Here is a 17,177-nt window from a genome sequence, read left to right on the forward strand (position 1 = left end):
TGCGCCTGGAAAGAAAAAAAAAGAGAAATATTCGAGCAACTGGCCGTAATTCTAATGACTCCCGGAGGGACGCAACTTCCACCCTCGGCTGAGCTCACAGCGAAAGCGATGCGAGTGTTCGGCACGAGGAGGCGTGAAGTGAAGAGCCGGGCAGCGATAGGACACTGGGGACGAGGCCGCCCGTGTCAATCCTCGCACTATGGGCGGCTGCCGTAGGGCCACTGTGGGTGGTGCGGGTGGCACGCCACCATCGCCTTTCCCCCGCGGTTTCGGACACTGCGACGAGACGCCCGCCGCTGTTCAATAATTGAACCGTTGAATCCAGGGGCGGCGCATGAATAGTAGGCTCTGTCCTGAGTCAGCGGCCGGTAGTCGGGTAAATTTGATGTAATTATGGCACCGTAGAACTCCGTGAGGGGGTGAGCTTTGCGGCTCCCATCTGTAACCGAACCAGCGACCACCGTGAACCGTTCGCCAGGAGGACACCTTGCAGAGTGCGGCAGTGCCCCGCTGCAACCGGGGCCCATGCCCACCCGCGCGACGCCTCCACCAGCATCGTAATCCCGTGCCGGTCTCGCGTGGTCCTTAGGTCCACAATCACCCGAGGCTCCGCAGAGGCCTCCCCCATCTCTCACGAGAGTGTCGGAGCCCGAGCGAACAGTTTCACCGGCTCCTTCCGTCGGGAGAATTCTCACGAGCGAGCTGTCACCGCCGGGTCGAATGCCACGGGGAGGTTAGCTTTTACGAGCGAGCACGTCTGCGATCGGAGTGCGTGTGTTTTTTTTGTGTGTTCCTTCTCCTCCTCTGCCTTGGCGCCACCCCCGAAGCCTGTTCCGTCAGACGCGCTCTTGCCGACAGGCGGGGGGTGAGAGGCCAATGCCACGATAAACGCTGAAAAACAAACGCTCGCGACGGACGTAAGTGGGATTTATCGCGGCGCGGGCGCTCATTGGGGTGGCTCGATGGTTCCTGAGGCCGTGCAGTCGGGGCCGAGGTGTAGGAAGCGGCCGTCGTTGGCGCCATCGCCAGCGCCGTGCCCTCCCTGCTCGTATCGTTTACTCACGCTCTGGCGTTTAGCAAGAACGGCGTTCTGTCAGTGCGACAAGTTTCAGACCGGTTTTTTTTCTTTCCGCCAGCCACGCAATGGCAACAGACATTGTGGCGGGGAAATCTCTCGTGTAACGTGCCCTTTGTCAGATATTTTCATACGGTTAGTGGCGTTAGGATAAGTACACAAGTGGGTCCTGTGTGCGCCTGCCCCCAATGTCTGGGCTTTTCCTGCTCTTCCTGTCGATAAAACAACTCGTGTGGTGAAAAATAACTGCTCAGTTAAGAAAACAGGTTAGGTAAACTCGCGCGCACGTGCATGGATTGTGTTGCGCGTTCCGACACGCGCTCAACTTCGGAAGTATTTGATTGGTGGTATGGAAGCAGATGGATCAAGAGCTGTCCGGGTCAAATGTATTTGCATATCCGCCAAATAGCCCTTTGACCTCCTGCTTCTGGCTGTGTTTTTTTGTATAAAATCAGAATCTTTAATTAGACTGGAGGAGCAGGAATCCGATGAGCTATGAAGCTCTTTTTCACAGATGTCCGGTAGGGTCACGGGGTCAGCGAGGTTACAACAACGATACAAAAAAACGATCGGAGTGCAAAATAGAGAAAAGGTAAGCAAGTGACTAAGTATAACTAAATGAAAATAATGAAAACACTGCATACAAGATGAAGTTATATATGAGTATAAAGAAGTACAAATTGGGTAAGTATAGAAATTTCTGCCGATCTTTGCAACACTAAATGCAAGGTTGGTCAAGGCTAAGTTGCTAACCGCAGCACAACTTTGTACAGGAGATTCGTTCATTTTGGACAATAATATTGACGAGACTTGTAGTTGGGGCCTAACTTCTAAAAATAAACTAAACTACTTCTACTTTACCAGGTAAGGCCCACTGAGCTGTATAGCTCTTTTTCAGAAGTGACCTGGTCGCAAATAATCGCTCAGAGAAATGGCTTATCATCATTGTGTGGAAATATATAGCAGCCAAATACTGTCAACACACTTTGATTCTAAATGTGGAAGGACAAACCGGAGGACCCGGATAAAAATCTACGCGACCACGGGGAGAACATTCAAACTCCAAATGTACAGCAGGCGACCCACGCCCTCCTGCATACCAGGCGAGGTCGTTAACATCTCGCCACCGTGGCGCCCATTTCAGCCGGGTCTGACTTGGGTCAGTGGCACACCACATCCAGTATACCTCTCAATGATTGCTGTGGCTAGCGGTCAAGTTTCTGCTCCAGCGACCTGCACATCACCTCGAGATAAATCACGTTCGAAGTAATCGTGTGTGTCCCCCCCTGGCCCCCCATTACAGATGGACGGCCGGAACTAATTTGTAAACGGTCTCGATCTGAGCTTGGGGAATCATTACCGAGCGCTTTGGAAAGCGCCAAAAAATCGCTCGGCCGTGCCGCTCAACTCGTCGCGACTCGGGGTCGCTTCTCCCAGCGCCATTCGACGGCTCTTCCTTCCAGCGGCAGGCTCACCGATTATTAATTTTGTTCTTCTACTTCTTCGCCTCTCCATTTTTCAAAGCAGGACAGCCCCCCCCCCCCCAAAAAAAAAGTTGAACAAAAACGCTTTAAAAATAACAAAACAAAGAGAGATCGCTGGAAAGGGCACCGTAGGGTCGCGCCGCTCTCCCTCTTAGCCGAGTCCAAGTGCGGGCGCGGGGGTTTGGCGCTGACGGCGAGTTGTTTACACTGCTGATTAGCTCGGCCTCGAGCCCACAAAGCCGCCACTCTGAAGGGTTCCACGTGCTCGTTTTTAAAGTGCGGCGGCGCTCGCTGGGAAGTTGCCGAGGAGCTCTCTTCTCAAGTTCGCGCCGCCGCCACACGTCGCTCGGCACGACCCCTCTGAAGTTTCACTCCGCGCGCGCCGGGAGACTCGGGATGCAACATTCAGATCGTGAGAAAGGGGGTGCCCCGCGCGGCGCGTTGCGGCGTTCGAGAACGAAGCGTCGTGCCAACCGGCGAAGCGGCACGACCCCCGAAAATTATCTGGGGGTGGGAGGGGGTCCATGCGGCACAACAACAACAAAATCCGCGTGGCACACCAACAACAACAACAAAATCCGCGAACGTCCTCGGCGGCGTAACTGCTGAAGGTTTTTTTTTCCGGCCTCTGCCCCCCCCCCCGCCAACTACCCCCCCCCCCCCCCCCCCCCCCCCCACCGGCTGATTGGAAGCGGCAGGGCTTGACGTGAGCAAGGCGCGCGCGGGGAATTCGGGCCGAGTTTACAAACTGCTCCTAATGCCCGATCACTCCTCGTAATCCAGTAATTGCTCGTATCTGTCAGGATCAACAAGGCGTGAGTGCGAGTCGGAGCGGTTCCTGCGATTGAAACCGCACGCGCTCGGGGTGCAGGCGGTGGGGGAGTGGCGATTTTTTTTCTTCTGACCGTTCTCCTTCAGGCTCACATGTTGCCTGCCTGGTCTTGGGTTTGCATTTGGCCAGAGCGTGCGGCTGCTGTCTGACCGTGGCTGCAACATCGATGCCTCGAGGAGTTCATTTAGCCGAGTGTACCACGGTTGTCAGCTATTCTATATATGTAAAAAAAAACGTAATGGTAGAAAACCTCACCATATCCTGCAGTGAAGCATTTTGGATATTATTTTTCCCAAATCGCCTTCTGTTCATTACCGCTGACGTAAAGATGAGATTAGTTTTGGTATGGTGGCTCATCGGCCTCCCAAGACTTCTGTTTACGAGTGATATCTTGATTCTATCTATTTTTAAACCAAGTGACAGCCTATTGAGACTTCAAGTCTCGTTCCTCATGGCAAATCTTGGTACTGAAATCAGTTTTCGAGTGCTAAAGCAAAGGACGGTCAAACACACATGATGGAAATCCAAGTATGAATTTGCGATGCAACGTTTAAACGGTTCACGAACCGACGATTCAGACGCTCCTTGAAATTATGTCAGGAAGTTGATTCATGTTTCGAGTGTGCAAGCGTTGTCAGATCACATAATTTTTACATCCATTGCAGATTTACCTCCTCCAGGGTTGTGGAATTCTCAGGAGACGTTTACTTTATGCTTTCCACTGTCCTACAATGACTGGCTTAAATGTATGCGTGCGGTTGGTGTGATTATGAGTTTCACATTCATTGAGTTTTCATAATTTCTGAATATGTAACGTTGATTCTCCACAAGCAAGGAGTGATTCAAACATAGACATTGTATGCTCCCTACACGGGCGATTGGGATTTGACCCCCACACACAGCCCCTGTGTCAGTCCACGTGCCTTATTAATGCCGTTCCCCTATAACCTGCGGCCTCGTGACCTCTCACCTCCAACCTCTTCTATGTGAACCCTGAACTAACAGAACCTCGCCGTGGGTCCACTTTGCTCTATTAACGTCATCACCTCCCGCATGGCCCCCATAACCCGCGGCTTCTCACCCCTGACCTCTGCAGTCTTGACCCTGACCTGATCCCATCTCTCGCCACCCCCACCCTGCCCCCCCACCCCCCACCTCCGTCCCCCCCCCTCCTCCCCCTGAACAACAGCGCCCAGGAAGTGCGAGGAAGACGAGTTCCAGTGCAAGAACGGCTACTGCATCCGCAGCCTGTGGCACTGCGACGGCGACAACGACTGCGGAGACAACTCTGACGAGCAGTGCGGTGAGACGCCGCGTTCTGCCCCGCTGCCGCATGGCCGCTCGGACACTCGTTTGCGATTCAAAAACTCATTTCTTTCTAACGGATTTATTTTCTTGTTCTTTGTCACTCACCACTTTTGCTGTAACTCAGCACTGGTGACGAGGTGTCACTCACCACTTCTGGTGTCACTCACCACATCCCTCGCGATCCACCGCGAGGGAAGTGGTGAGTGAAACCTCACCACCGGTGGTGGTGAGTGACACCAGAAATGGTGAGTGACACGCTCTACATCAGCGCTGCTTCGGGTGCTCATCGACGATCGCCCCGTCTAGGACGGTGGTGGGGGGAGGGGGTTTAGAAACGGCGCGTTGTGAGACGTGGGCCTCAATGCTCCTCCTCGTCGTCGCCGTCGTCATCGTCGTGGCCGTCGTCGTCATCGTCATGACGTCGCCTCCCTTGGATCGCTGCGCCCCCTCCGCGCTCGTGGCGTGGACAGATTCTATCCGGAGCGGGACAATGGAATCCTTGAGGGGGTGGGGGTGTGGGGAGGGCAGCCCTTGTGGGTTCTAACGCCACGCTCCCTCACGCACGGAGCGCCTTCAGTTTAACTGTTATTAAAGGGTTTAACTCCAGCGACAGGAAAAGGGGAGCGGGCGAGGGTGGGGAGGGAGGGAGAGGAGGCAGGGAGGAGGAGGAGGGGGGGTGCTACTGAGGAATTCTCCATCTCGCCAGATAAGAGGACTCCAAGCTGACCATCTGAAGCTTCGAATAAGAACTTTAAACGTTGTAACCATCTCACATGAATATTAACATAGTGTCACCAAGAGTAATTGTTTTTTTCAGATTCACACGATTATTATTCTAACTGCGTGGGATAATGTACGCAGAGGTGCAGCCGGTTTAAGGAAGACGACTTTAAAGGAATTCGGTTTTGATTTGATACTTTTGCTTTTGGTTGCGAAGCTGGCCAAGGCGAGACCAGGACCCTGCGGGAACGAAACCGTCGCTCGGATTGGGGAGAGATTGACAGACAGCGAGCGAAAGCCGCGGCAAAAACAAAAGAAACGCACCGCGGGATTATCCTAAGGGATCCTTGGTAGCTGTGACATCGTCAGTGAGGTGAAGCCCGCAAGAACATCAGTGGCCACTCGTGGGGGGGTGGTGGGGGTGGGGGGTGCAGCTTGCGTCCGGTCTGCCGTAGCGGTGGGCCTCCGTGAGAAGATCGGCAGGATTACCGCAAGATAATGAAAAACAACACGAAGTGAGCTGACTTGGCAGCAACCGCCTGTCGCTCCTGCTCCTCCTCCTCAGGCAGGGCCTCGCCGTCGTATCGCGTGTCCTGCGAACGCGCGACCTTCGGCGAGCGCGCTGGAATGCGCAGTGACAATGAGGCCGCTGTTTGTCTCCCGCCGGCCGTGGGCTTCGAGCCCACGCTGGGGCCAGGGGCGGCGGGGGCTCTCAGTCTCGAGGTTCCCCTCCCCCCGGAAAGAAGCGAAAGAAAAATGTGCTCCGTGTAGATTCATCTTGGAGCTCGGGGTTTACGTAAAGCTTCTCTCTCTCCGAAGAGCGTGGCAGGTCAGAATAACGATCGGTGTGGTGTTTTTAGATATTTTTTCTTTTTTTTGTGGCAAGTAAATTGTTTGAGATGTACAATTATCGATGACGGCCCTCCCTTACACCATATTCGTCCCTCTGAGCTGTTCTTAGCCGTGGTTGGGTGGGGCATCGAACCCGGGTGCCCGTATTCGAAGCCAAGTGCCGTTCATCGCCACCCCCCCCCCTCCCCCCAGTGTTTTAAAAGACGAGCGAGCCAGAATGGTAGCTCCCCCTGATGTCCCAACCCCACGCAGCCGCCCCAGCCCACACCTTTACCTTAGCAGAGCAGAACGAGAGCCCCCGAGCGGAGGCCGAGCGCTCCGGCTGTGCGCGGTCCACAGCCCCGGGGGGGGGGGGGGGGGAGGGGGAGCTGCTTTGCTGCTTCAGAGCCAAGCCGCAGTGTTTCCAGTTGAGACGTTTGTCTTGGCAGACTGAGACACACAAAGCCCATCGGTCCACCTTGGGTATAAACAAGCCCCGAGTGGCCCACTCGCTCGCCTGCTCACTTATTCACTGATGCACTCACTTGCTCGTTCACTTTCTCATTAGATCATTTATTTATTTATTCACACATCTACTGGCTTGTTCTCACTTATCTCCGCGTCCGCCCGCTCACTCACTCGAGCACGATGCTCACTCGTCCACTCACTCACTGAACCACTCCATCGCACACGCCGCTCGTTCACTCAGCTGCCTGTTCGCTCACCCGCACGCTCAATTTATGAATCGCTCACTCACCTTACTCACTCGCTGAGCCAATCGCTTACTCACGCACACATCCACTCTAAAATCGACTCGCCGAAACATCGCTCACTCTCACACCCACTTGCTCACTTACTCACATTTCACTTTTGGTTTTAGTTTTTTAGTTTTTACCAACTACCCCCACCGCCAAGACATTTTTTTCTCATTCTTACCTTTTTTGGGGAAAAGAAGTATATTTTCATAAAGGACCTTTCTAAGCTCGCACGCATGCATGCAGGCACGCACACACCCTACCTGTCGACCACGCGCGCGCGTGTGTGTGTGTGCGCGTGGTCCGGACCCGTTAGCGTGAACATTCCACGGAGGTTTGCCTTTGAAGAGAAGACTTTTATGACATGCTCAACGTAAACTTCTGGCCCCCCTTTAAAAAGCAGGCCCGATGACGACAATGACGACGCCACTCGCAAATCTACAAAAACTATCAAAAACTACCAAAACTATCAAAAACTATAATAAAAAAAGAATTATCAAACACTTAAAACTATCAAAACTTTCCAAAACTATCAAAATCTAAAAAATATATATAAAAAACTATAAAAAATTATCAAAAACTATCAAACACTATGAAAGCTATCAAAACTTTCCAAAACTATCTTGCCGATCGGGCGGCGCTTTCTACCGCGAGCCCATAGAGAGAGAGAGGAGAGGGGAGAGTCGTAAAAACAAATAGGCCAAGAAAACTATTTATTATTTCTGCTGTTGTAAAATTACACCGAGTCGGCAGAGAGGGGGAGGGGCGGCCCCCCCAATCCCCGCCGCCACCCTCGAAACAAAACAAGAAAAACGCGGGCCCAGAACTTTTATGAAAGGAAGCGCCCGTTATGGAATCAGGGCAGGAATCTGGTGAGGTTTGGCGCACTTGCCGCGTCATTTCGTTGAATTCTTACGACCGCGACCGCCCTTTGTGCAAGAGAGAAAATAAACGAAGGTTGCGTGCCGCCGTTTGAAAACCAAGTCGGTTTAAAAGCACGCAGCTTGCTCGACAAGTTGGGCTGTGATTTTGCTACATGTGGGGAAATAAATCATGTTGGGTTGTGTTTTATCTCGAACAGTTTAGTCCAACTGGAGGTGGATAAAATTGGTTTCTTTGATGTCAGACGGATGAATGAAAGTTTGTTCTGGCCTTCAATGTCCTTTTTGTCAATCGACTGCTCGATAAAGGCCTCCCCCACGCTTTGTCCGTCATGGGGATGTTGTTCGACTTTAGTTCACCGCACTCGTCAGCGCAAGTCGGTGATGGAAATGCCCAGGACCAGTTCAGCTGTCACTTGCCACCGATGTTAGCCGTGGACGGAAATCAAACCCGGGTCACACGGGACTTTGACCTGGCCATAGCTAGAGGTCACCCAAAACCTTGTAAGTTTATCCCACCTCAAGGAGATGAATTTTGATTGAAAACTCATTTCTTTAGAGCAGCTTTTTTGTGTGTTTGTTTATTGTCCTTCTCCGCACCTACGATGAGCACGGTTGGCTACGTACGGTGCGAAAGAAGTTCTACAAAAATACCGTACATGGATGGAGTGGTGGCGTAGTAGTTAGTTAGTGGCACTGTGCCACCAACCTGACAAACTAAGTTCGATTCCAGGCCACAACTAACATCGGCGGTGAGGGATATCTGAATCGTGCCCGAGACCCATTGCATTCAGCTCGCATGGATCTACATGAAGAAGTCTGGCTCAACAGCCCTCACAATTGATATGGTGTGAGGAGGTCTTCATCTAGCAGTCGGATTGACAAGGACTGAAAATTATTATTCATATTATTTTAACAGGGTTAGGACTACCATGCTCCAGTGGTTAGCAGCAACTGGACTTGCAATCCAGAGGTCACCGGTTCGATTCCATCTCCCGTCACGGAGGCTGAAACGAACGGTGGGGTAAAGTGTGGGCACGGGACCATCTTTCAGGATTATATGGCCGGCGTGAAAGAGTAGGCCAAACTACCCACTTCTGCCGTGGGGCTCCCCTCCAGAGCTCCCTCCATCGGAGGGCCTTTCGCCAGCAGTGGCATGAACAAGTCATTGTAGGGCTGCTCCTGGACTTATTTTTGTTAGTTAATTTCTACAGTCCAGCGAGCACCGCAGTGGTGTCCAGAAAAAGCCCCGCGCCCCCCCCCTCCCCCACCGACCCCACCTGTCCCGACCCCGTTCCTCTGAGCCGCGTCTCCCCCTTGTGAATGTGACGATCTCCTGGCGTTCCCCTATATTAAAGGGACCTCCTCAGAAGCCGAGGCACAAATTGGAATTCTTTAAATAGCTCACGTCGGGAGGCATTTTAATTAACTGTAACGCTATACATCCTCTCATGTGGCTCCAGCAGGGCATGTAACGTGTGATTGCTGATTAGTGAGAGCTCTATTTTTTGAGAGCTCTACCTGGGAATGTTTAGAATAATTCCCAAGCTCCGTGAAACTTTTGAGATTTTTTTTCTTAATTGCCCCTTAATTATAATTGCGTTTATGTTTCCCCTCCGTCTGGCCGCCTACAAATCATTCCTCCGCACGGGGGTCACTTCTACCGGATGCTGCGTTTGGGTTTTTGTGTACGTTGGGCCGGCGCTTGCCGCCGACATCCTTAAAACAATTCATGCGGGGGGTCGTTGTCTCTGCTCGTTAATGCTTTCGTGCGGGTGCTTACGTGCGCTTACACGTGTGTGTGTGTGTTTACGTGTGTTTACTCGTGTGTGTGTTCGTGGGGGGGGGGGGGGGGCGGTGGCGTAGTGGCTACCACACTCCGTTACGACCCGAGTTCGATTCCTGCTCACGGTCAACACTGCTGGTCCTGGGCCTCCCCTAGGTCGACACTCTCAAATGAGTACCCCGGTGCGGTGTGAAAAAACATCACCACTGGGGAGACAAAGGCGGCCGGGCGTGGTGCTGCCCAGCCACCCTCTCGTGTGCCGTTCCAGCCTTGATAGGCCCTCGCAAACAGCACTTGCCCCTGCAGTCTGTTAATGCTGTACGGGGGATCTTTGTCTTTGTTCGTGTCGTGCTGTTCCCAGACTGCCTAGGAAGTGCTCCGACAAGGAGTTCACCTGCAGCGACGGAGGCTGCATCGCCGAGCACTGGTTCTGCGACGGCGACAGCGACTGCAAGGACAGCTCGGACGAGGCGCGCTGTCGTAAGTCGAGCCACATCTACAGGACGACTTCCATCGCCTCGCCCCCCCCCCCCGCACTGCGCTACCCTTGCTCAAGGCTCTATCCCCCCCCCCCCCCATCAAACGATGTGCACCTGCGGCCTTTCCCCAGAGCGAGAGCTGGAACGCATGGTAGGAGGAAGTGGATCGCATCGTTGCTCGTTCCGTCAACGTTTAACGTTTGTCTGACGTTGACTGCGTCGACCACCCCCCCCCCCTTCCGGCGAGATTGTGTGCCCCCCCCCACCCCTCTTATCTGTGGGGCTCTCCCCTCCACTCTCAGGTGGGGTGGGGGGGGCTCCTCCACGGTGTTCCTACCCCCCTGTCGAAATCCAGCATCACAGCAACGGTCATAATTGGCCACATTAATAATTACAGCGGAGGCTCAAGGCGCCAAGGTTTACGAGGCTCCAAGCTCTGACTGGGGCTTAGTGACCTGGACTCCTCCCCCGTGCCCCTTCCTGCTCCCCACTAACCTCTCTCCTGCCCCCCCCCTCCCCGTCGCCCCCAGCTGTACTATTCCTCCATCTCACCTGAGTGGAGAAGAAGCTCAAAGTAAGCAGTCTTGGCTCGACGCAGGACAAGGGGAGCAGCCAGTTAGGTTACAGACAGCGGGAGCAGCAAAGGAGAAAGGGGTGACGCCTCGGCCTTTGTTGATCGTTCCGCCCGAAGCAGGGCTGCTCCTGGCTGAGCGGCGGCGTTTCTCGCTGGCCACTCCCGTCATCTGGGAACTCACTCCTGCTCCACATTCTCTAAAAACTGTCGCGTGGAAATGTACGGCAGCCGAATGCTCCAAACGCACGCCGATTCTAACTGTGGAGGGAAACACCGGAGGACCCGGAAAACGGGGAGTGAGACGTGCAGGAGGTTGCTGGAACCCGCGACCTCCTGCATACCAGGCGAGGTAGTTAACATCTCGCCACCGTGGCGCCCCATCGAAGCGTTCAGACTCCCGCTGCCTCCGGGAGTCGAGCGGGGGTGCTGCGCTCGTTGTTGAGCCCGGCGCCCCAAGGGGGAGGCGCGAGTCGGTGCCTCCACTCCTTGTCACGACCAAACGTCCCCTCCCGGCGCGTCCCCGTTGTGCGCCGTCAAGAGAGGCAACGGAGGCGACGCCATTCCCGGTGACTTCGCGACCGAAGCGGAGCCCAAATTTAACAAAACCTTTAAAGCGAGCCTGCGGTGCCCTCTGACCTCCGAAATTCCTCTGCCACGTAAACAGCGGTCCGGCTTGACTCAAAAATCTAGTGGTCCCCCCCTCCCCCTTCTTCCCCTCTCCCCCCCCACCACTCACTTCATCCGATAATATCCACAATCCCCCGCGCCCCCACAATGACATTGCTGGAAAATAATTAAGAGCAGAGAACCCTGCCCAGTTGCGTGCGCACGGGAAGACAAAGGCACAAAGATCCTCCAGGGGACCTCGAGAGAATGCCGGGGCAAGAGCTTTGTGCGAGCACCTATGGAAGACCGGCATGGCACATGAGGAGGCTGTGTGTGGCCAGCACCACGTCCGGCCGCCTTTGTCTTCCCAGTGCTGATGTTAAGCACACAGCAACAGGCACTTGTTTTAAGGCTGAGTCAGCCTAGGGGAGAGAGAGCCCAGGACCGGTTCAGATGTCGTTCGCCACTGATGTTAGCCGTGGCTCGAAATCAAGGGCCACCGTGTTTAGCGCCACAGCTGCAGGCACAAAGCCAAAGATGCCCCGTGTAGCTTTTTTTTTTGCAGACCGTTGCGCCAAGTGCTGTGCGCGAGCAGCACCTACTACGAACGGCGGCACGACGCGCACGGACATACAGGCACACACGCAGACACACGGAAGCGCACATCAGCTCCGGATCCACCACCACATGCCCGTGGGGCAGAAGGTGGGGTGTGGGATGGTGGAGGCGGGGGGGGGGTGGGGGTAGTCCCGCCAAGAAAAACAAGTGCATAAGTATCTTTGCCGTGATGGACGATAATCCCCGCATCGCGAGCGTGGAATGTGAAGAGTTAATTGCCACCATGCGGTCCTGGGGGGAGGCCAGGAGGGAGCAATGGGGGGGGGGGGGGGGAGAGAGGGGGGGGCGGAGGCCCTGCTGGGCCCTGGCCAATCGACCCCTGGAAGAAAGGGCCACAGGACTCCCGTTTGTTTTGAGAACCCGAGCGAGGGGTCCGCAACCTTTGCTTTCACCTTCTCCTTTGTTCGCTAATCGGTGCGGCTCTTGGGGGGGGGGGGGGTATAGTTTTTTTTATTGTGTGGAAGAAAAAAATAACGAGGTTCTCTAGGCTGTCGTTTAGAAAGAGGTATGCGGGTCCCGGTGCATTGCAGGTGATGTCTGTCTGCCTATAATGTGCCTGCGCCTCCGTGTCTCCCTCCCTCTCTCCGCCTCTCCGTCTCTCCCTCCGTCCCTCTCCCTGTCTCTCCCTCCCCTCTCTCCGCCCCCCTCCACGTCTCCGTCTCACTCGCCGCGTGCCTCAGCCTCGGAGGCCCCGTCCGCGCCGTGCGGCCAGGAGGAGTTCCGCTGCGCCTACGGCCGCTGCATCCTCGACATCTACCGCTGCGACGGGGACAACGACTGCGGCGACTGGTCCGACGAGACCGACTGCGGTACGGACGCGCGGCTCCCTCGCGTCCGAGCCTCGGACGCGAAGCTCCCTCGCGTCCGAGCTTCGGATGCGAAGCTCCCTCGTGTCCGAGCCCCGCAACGTTCTCCCACACGCGCAAGCCGAGGGAGCGGCGAATATGCCGAACGCGCGCCAGCTGCAGCAGCAGCAGCCTCGATCATTGTCACTCACCTCCAGTCATCGTGGCCCCCCTGCTGTCGTGTGAATCTCTGCTGAACTTCTTTCACGCCGCACGTAGCCAACCGTGCTCGTCGTTGTCGTCAGCCTATCACTTTGCACCACTGGCTAAAAGGCCAACCCCATTCTCTCCTCCATCCCTCGCTTGCCTTCATCGCTTCTGTCCGGTCGTGGCCTTTGAACTCTGTAAGTTTGTCTCGCTGCTGCTGCTGCCGCCGCCGCCTCCATCTTCCTCCGCTTGTCTTCGGCTGCCCACCCCCCCCTCCACTCCACGGATCTCCGGCCCGTGGCCGCCCCGTCGGCGCGCGTCCTGCGCCCGCGTTTGATTCCCGTGTTTCGTTGTCGCCGCCGTGCGCAGCCACGCAGCAGCCGTGCCGCGCCGGGGAGTTCCTGTGCGGGAACGGGATGTGCATCAACGCGGCGTGGCGATGCGACGGGGACGCCGACTGCGACGACCGCTCCGACGAGAGGAACTGCTGTGAGTCGCGGTTTAGCGCTGGTGCTTGCAGCGGTGGCGGCGGTCGTGGTGGTGGTGTCACCGGTGGTGTCACCGGTGGTGGTGGCTGGTGCTTGCAGCGGTGGCGGCGGTCGTGGTGGTGGTGTCACCGGTGGTGGTGGCTGGTGCTTGCAGCGGTGGCGGCGGTCGTGGTGGTGGTGTCACCGGTGGTGGTGGCTGGTGCTTGCAGCGGTGGCGGCGGTCGTGGTGGTGGTGTCACCGGTGGTGGTGGCTGGTGCTTGCAGCGGTGGCGGCGGTCGTGGTGGTGGTGGTGTCACCGGTGGTGGTGGCTGGTGCTTGCAGCGGTGGCGGCGGTCGTGGTGGTGGTGGTGTCACCGGTGGTGGTGGCTGGTGCTTGCAGCGGTGGTGGTGGTGTCAGTGGTGGTGCCAGCAATGGGGAGTGGTAGCTAAGTGGTCCGCGCACTGCGCTACGAACCTGGCGGACCGAATTTCCATTCCCGCTCATGGTAAACTTGAGGGTTCGGGTTAACGTGAGGGTTCCTGTTAACGCGAGGGTTCCTGTTAATGTGAGGGTTCGGGTTTCAATGGGTGACGAATATTTGACCCTGTCCATGGCCAAAGCGAGGTCGACTGCCTGAAATGAGTACCTGGTGCAGTGTGCGTTAAACATCAGCACCGGGGAGACAAAGGTGGCTGGGTGCAGGTTTTTGCAACGCCGCTGCCTCGTGCACCGTGTCAGATTTTATCGGCGCTATCATCATTGTGAAGATGATCGTGATCGTACGATGATGACCAAGGTGATTGATGATGATGGTGAAAATCCATTAATGATGTCTCGTCTCGAGCAATGATGATGGTTGATCAAGATGATGATGGTAAAACCTTTAACGATAATGATATATATGATAAATCAATTCACTGTGATGATAAAGCTATGAACGTTGATGATGATGATGGTGCTCATAATTACGATCATGAATAATGATGAAGATGCTGGTAAATCCTTTCATGATAATGATATTTATGATAAATCCATTAACGGTGATGATAAAGCCATGAACGACGATGACGATGATGATAATGGTGGCGATCATAATTACGACATTGGTCGATGACGAAGATGATGACGATGGTAAAACCATCGAAGGGTTCCGGTGACGACGACGATGAGGACGATGAGGGTGATGATGATCGTGATGGTAAATCCTTTCACAACGGTGGTGATCTTAAACGCCTACGGCTGGGCTACGAGGGGGGGGGCGACCCTTACTGTCGTGTGCCAACAAAGGGCCCCCCCCCCAGGCGTCCCCCCCCCCCAGGCGTCCCCCCCCCCAGGCGTCCCCCGCCCCCGGCTTCCCCGGCTACCCGGGCCAGCGATGAAACGCACTAAATATAACGGCGGTCGCACCAAATGAGCGCTCGCTCACGCTGCGCACGCGTCATTTCAAACTGATGGGGCAGGGGGGGGGGCGCGGGGGGGGGGGGGGGAAACCAATACGAAACACCCCACCACCTGGGGGACAAGATAATTCCAAAAAGTAATTTTAAAAAATAGTTCCAGGGTGTCCAGTGTCATGAACCCCAGAATCTCCAAGGCTACGGAAGGGGGGGGGGGGGTAACTTTCGCCGCTGGATAGGAGGTTCATTTTCATCATCGTCACCGTCAGTTTTTTTTTTCTTTTTTTTTCTCTTTCTTTGACGACCGTCAGTAATATCCTTTCCGAAATCCCATTCTCCGTTTCGGGTTCGCCGAAACAAATCTCCCGCGGAGATAATCCACGCGTGGCAGGAGTCCGCGAGAGCGGATGAAATTTCCCGCCGCCCGCAGACGTTCCCCCGGCTGCCCACTGCCTGTTGGGGTAGCGAGATGTCAACTACCTCCACCTGGTACACGGGACCACGTGGGTTAGATCACCGATCCTGACGCCCGCTGTATATTCGGAGTTTGCGTGTCTCTCGCCCCGTGGTCGCGAGGATTTTACTCCGTTTTTTTCACTCCACATTTATAATCAACGTCGCTCGTTTAGAGTATTTGGCCGTTTAGAGTATATGATAAGCCACTTCGTTGAGCTATCATTTGTAGCCAAGTCGCTTCTGAAAAACAGCTATATAGCTTAACAATTTAATTCTTAACATGTTTGCTGCCCCCCCCCCCCCCCCCCACTACTGCTGCCCTTCCTGCTCTCCCCCACCTCCCCCCTCCACTCCTGCTGCCCTTCTCGATCTCCTCTGCCACCATCGTTACTGCTGCCCTTCCCGCTCTCCCTCGCCCCCCTCCCCGCCACGTCGGCTCAGCGGCCATGGCCTGCGGGACGGAGCAGTTCCGCTGCGGCCCGGGGCGCTGCATCCGCGTGTCGTGGCGCTGCGACGGCGAGGACGACTGCTCCGACGGCAGCGACGAGGCCGGCTGCGAGAGGACGGGTGAGGCGCTGAGACGAGGGCAAAGACCCCCCCGTTGTAGCCTCTACAGCCTGTCGAAGAGGGCGCGGTGTGGCCAGCGCCACGCCCGGCCGCCTTTGTCTCCACAGTGCTCATGTATACTCAGAATGTGTATACTCATTTATGGCTGAGCCAGCCTATGGAAGGCCCAGGACGAGTTCAGATGTCGTCACTGCTGTTGGTGGCCGTGAGAGGGAATCAAATTGGCTACGCCACTGCTCCCCGTACGTGTACACGCATGCACAGACAGGCGCACACACTCAGACAGACGTGTACACACAGATATACGCATGCACGGACACGCAACACAGACCCACGAGTTCAAGTTTGTTTTATTGAGCGTGGTGAGGACTCGAGAGAGACGACGAGTGACTCGGGTCAACAAAAATGTCACAAAGCAAATAAATTCAAGCGACAGCAACGACGCGAAGAGACGTTGGGATAAAGGAATCTGCGGCGCGCGAGACACCGAACATATTGCCACAAACATAAATCGACGTTCAATAATAATTTCTCTGCAATGCAACGTTGTTGGCTCGGGCACGGTACGGCGACAATTCAGTTACAGCAGCATGAACCAGATACAGGGCGACGACTGCGTGTGCCCGTGCGTGTCAAGAGACGCGTCGCGTGCGCACCGCTGACGATCCCGCGCGTGCCCCCCCCGACCCCCGACCCCCTCCCCACCCCCGCAGACCCACCTCAGTGCGCCACTGACCAGTTCGCCTGCAGCTCGGGACGCTGCATCGGCCAGAGGAAGGTGTGCAACGGCGTGGCCGACTGCTCCGACGGCAGCGACGAGGCCCCCCACCAGCAGTGCCGTGAGCTACTCAGCCCCCCCCCTCCCCCTCCCCATCCCGCCACCAAAATCGCTGCAGACACCCGGCAAGCCTCGGTTGATAGATGCCCGGTGAACGTGGAACGTTGGGCCAGTGTCGGACAGAATTTGGCGCAACGTTTATTGGGCAAATGATGTTGGGTGATTTGACCACAGGCTGAGAGGCTTTAACCTGGTCACGCGTAAACGTTGTCCACCTACCGAGCCACCCGTGAACTGCGGGAACGTTTTTTTTGTTGTTGTTTGCGATGTTGGGGGACCTCGTTGATGGAAGCGGTTACGTCTCTCGTGGCCTTTCTCTCTCTGTCGGTGGGATTTGCGCCGCAGCGATTGAGCTCGGTGCGACGGCGTAGGCCTGGCGCTAGAGCGAGCGCTCCCCCTGGAAAGGGAACGCTCAAACAGCGGCAGATCGGCCTCTCCCAGCAGCCATCGGTCGCCTCACCCTCCCGCGACATCGGCGGCGGCGGCCCTATAGATGCAAAGAAACGCAG

General features: G+C 55.6%; 1 protein-coding gene across 1 annotated transcript in view; it reads left to right on the forward strand.

Annotated features, from left to right (window-relative positions):
- The window catches only part of LOC133350197 (low-density lipoprotein receptor-related protein 4-like), a 132,264-nt gene that overhangs the window by 81,828 nt on the left and 33,259 nt on the right, over positions 1 to 17,177 (forward strand). Inside the window, 6 exon segments of the mRNA XM_061564298.1 lie at positions 4,581 to 4,701; positions 10,043 to 10,152; positions 12,630 to 12,758; positions 13,311 to 13,430; positions 15,705 to 15,830; positions 16,544 to 16,669. Coding sequence (XP_061420282.1) covers positions 4,581 to 4,701; positions 10,043 to 10,152; positions 12,630 to 12,758; positions 13,311 to 13,430; positions 15,705 to 15,830; positions 16,544 to 16,669 — 732 coding nt within the window.

The sequence above is a fragment of the Lethenteron reissneri genome, chromosome 33 (genome assembly GCF_015708825.2).
Source record: "Lethenteron reissneri isolate LAM-NWPU_2019-01 chromosome 33, ASM1570882v1, whole genome shotgun sequence".
NCBI lineage: Eukaryota > Metazoa > Chordata > Hyperoartia > Petromyzontiformes > Petromyzontidae > Lethenteron > Lethenteron reissneri.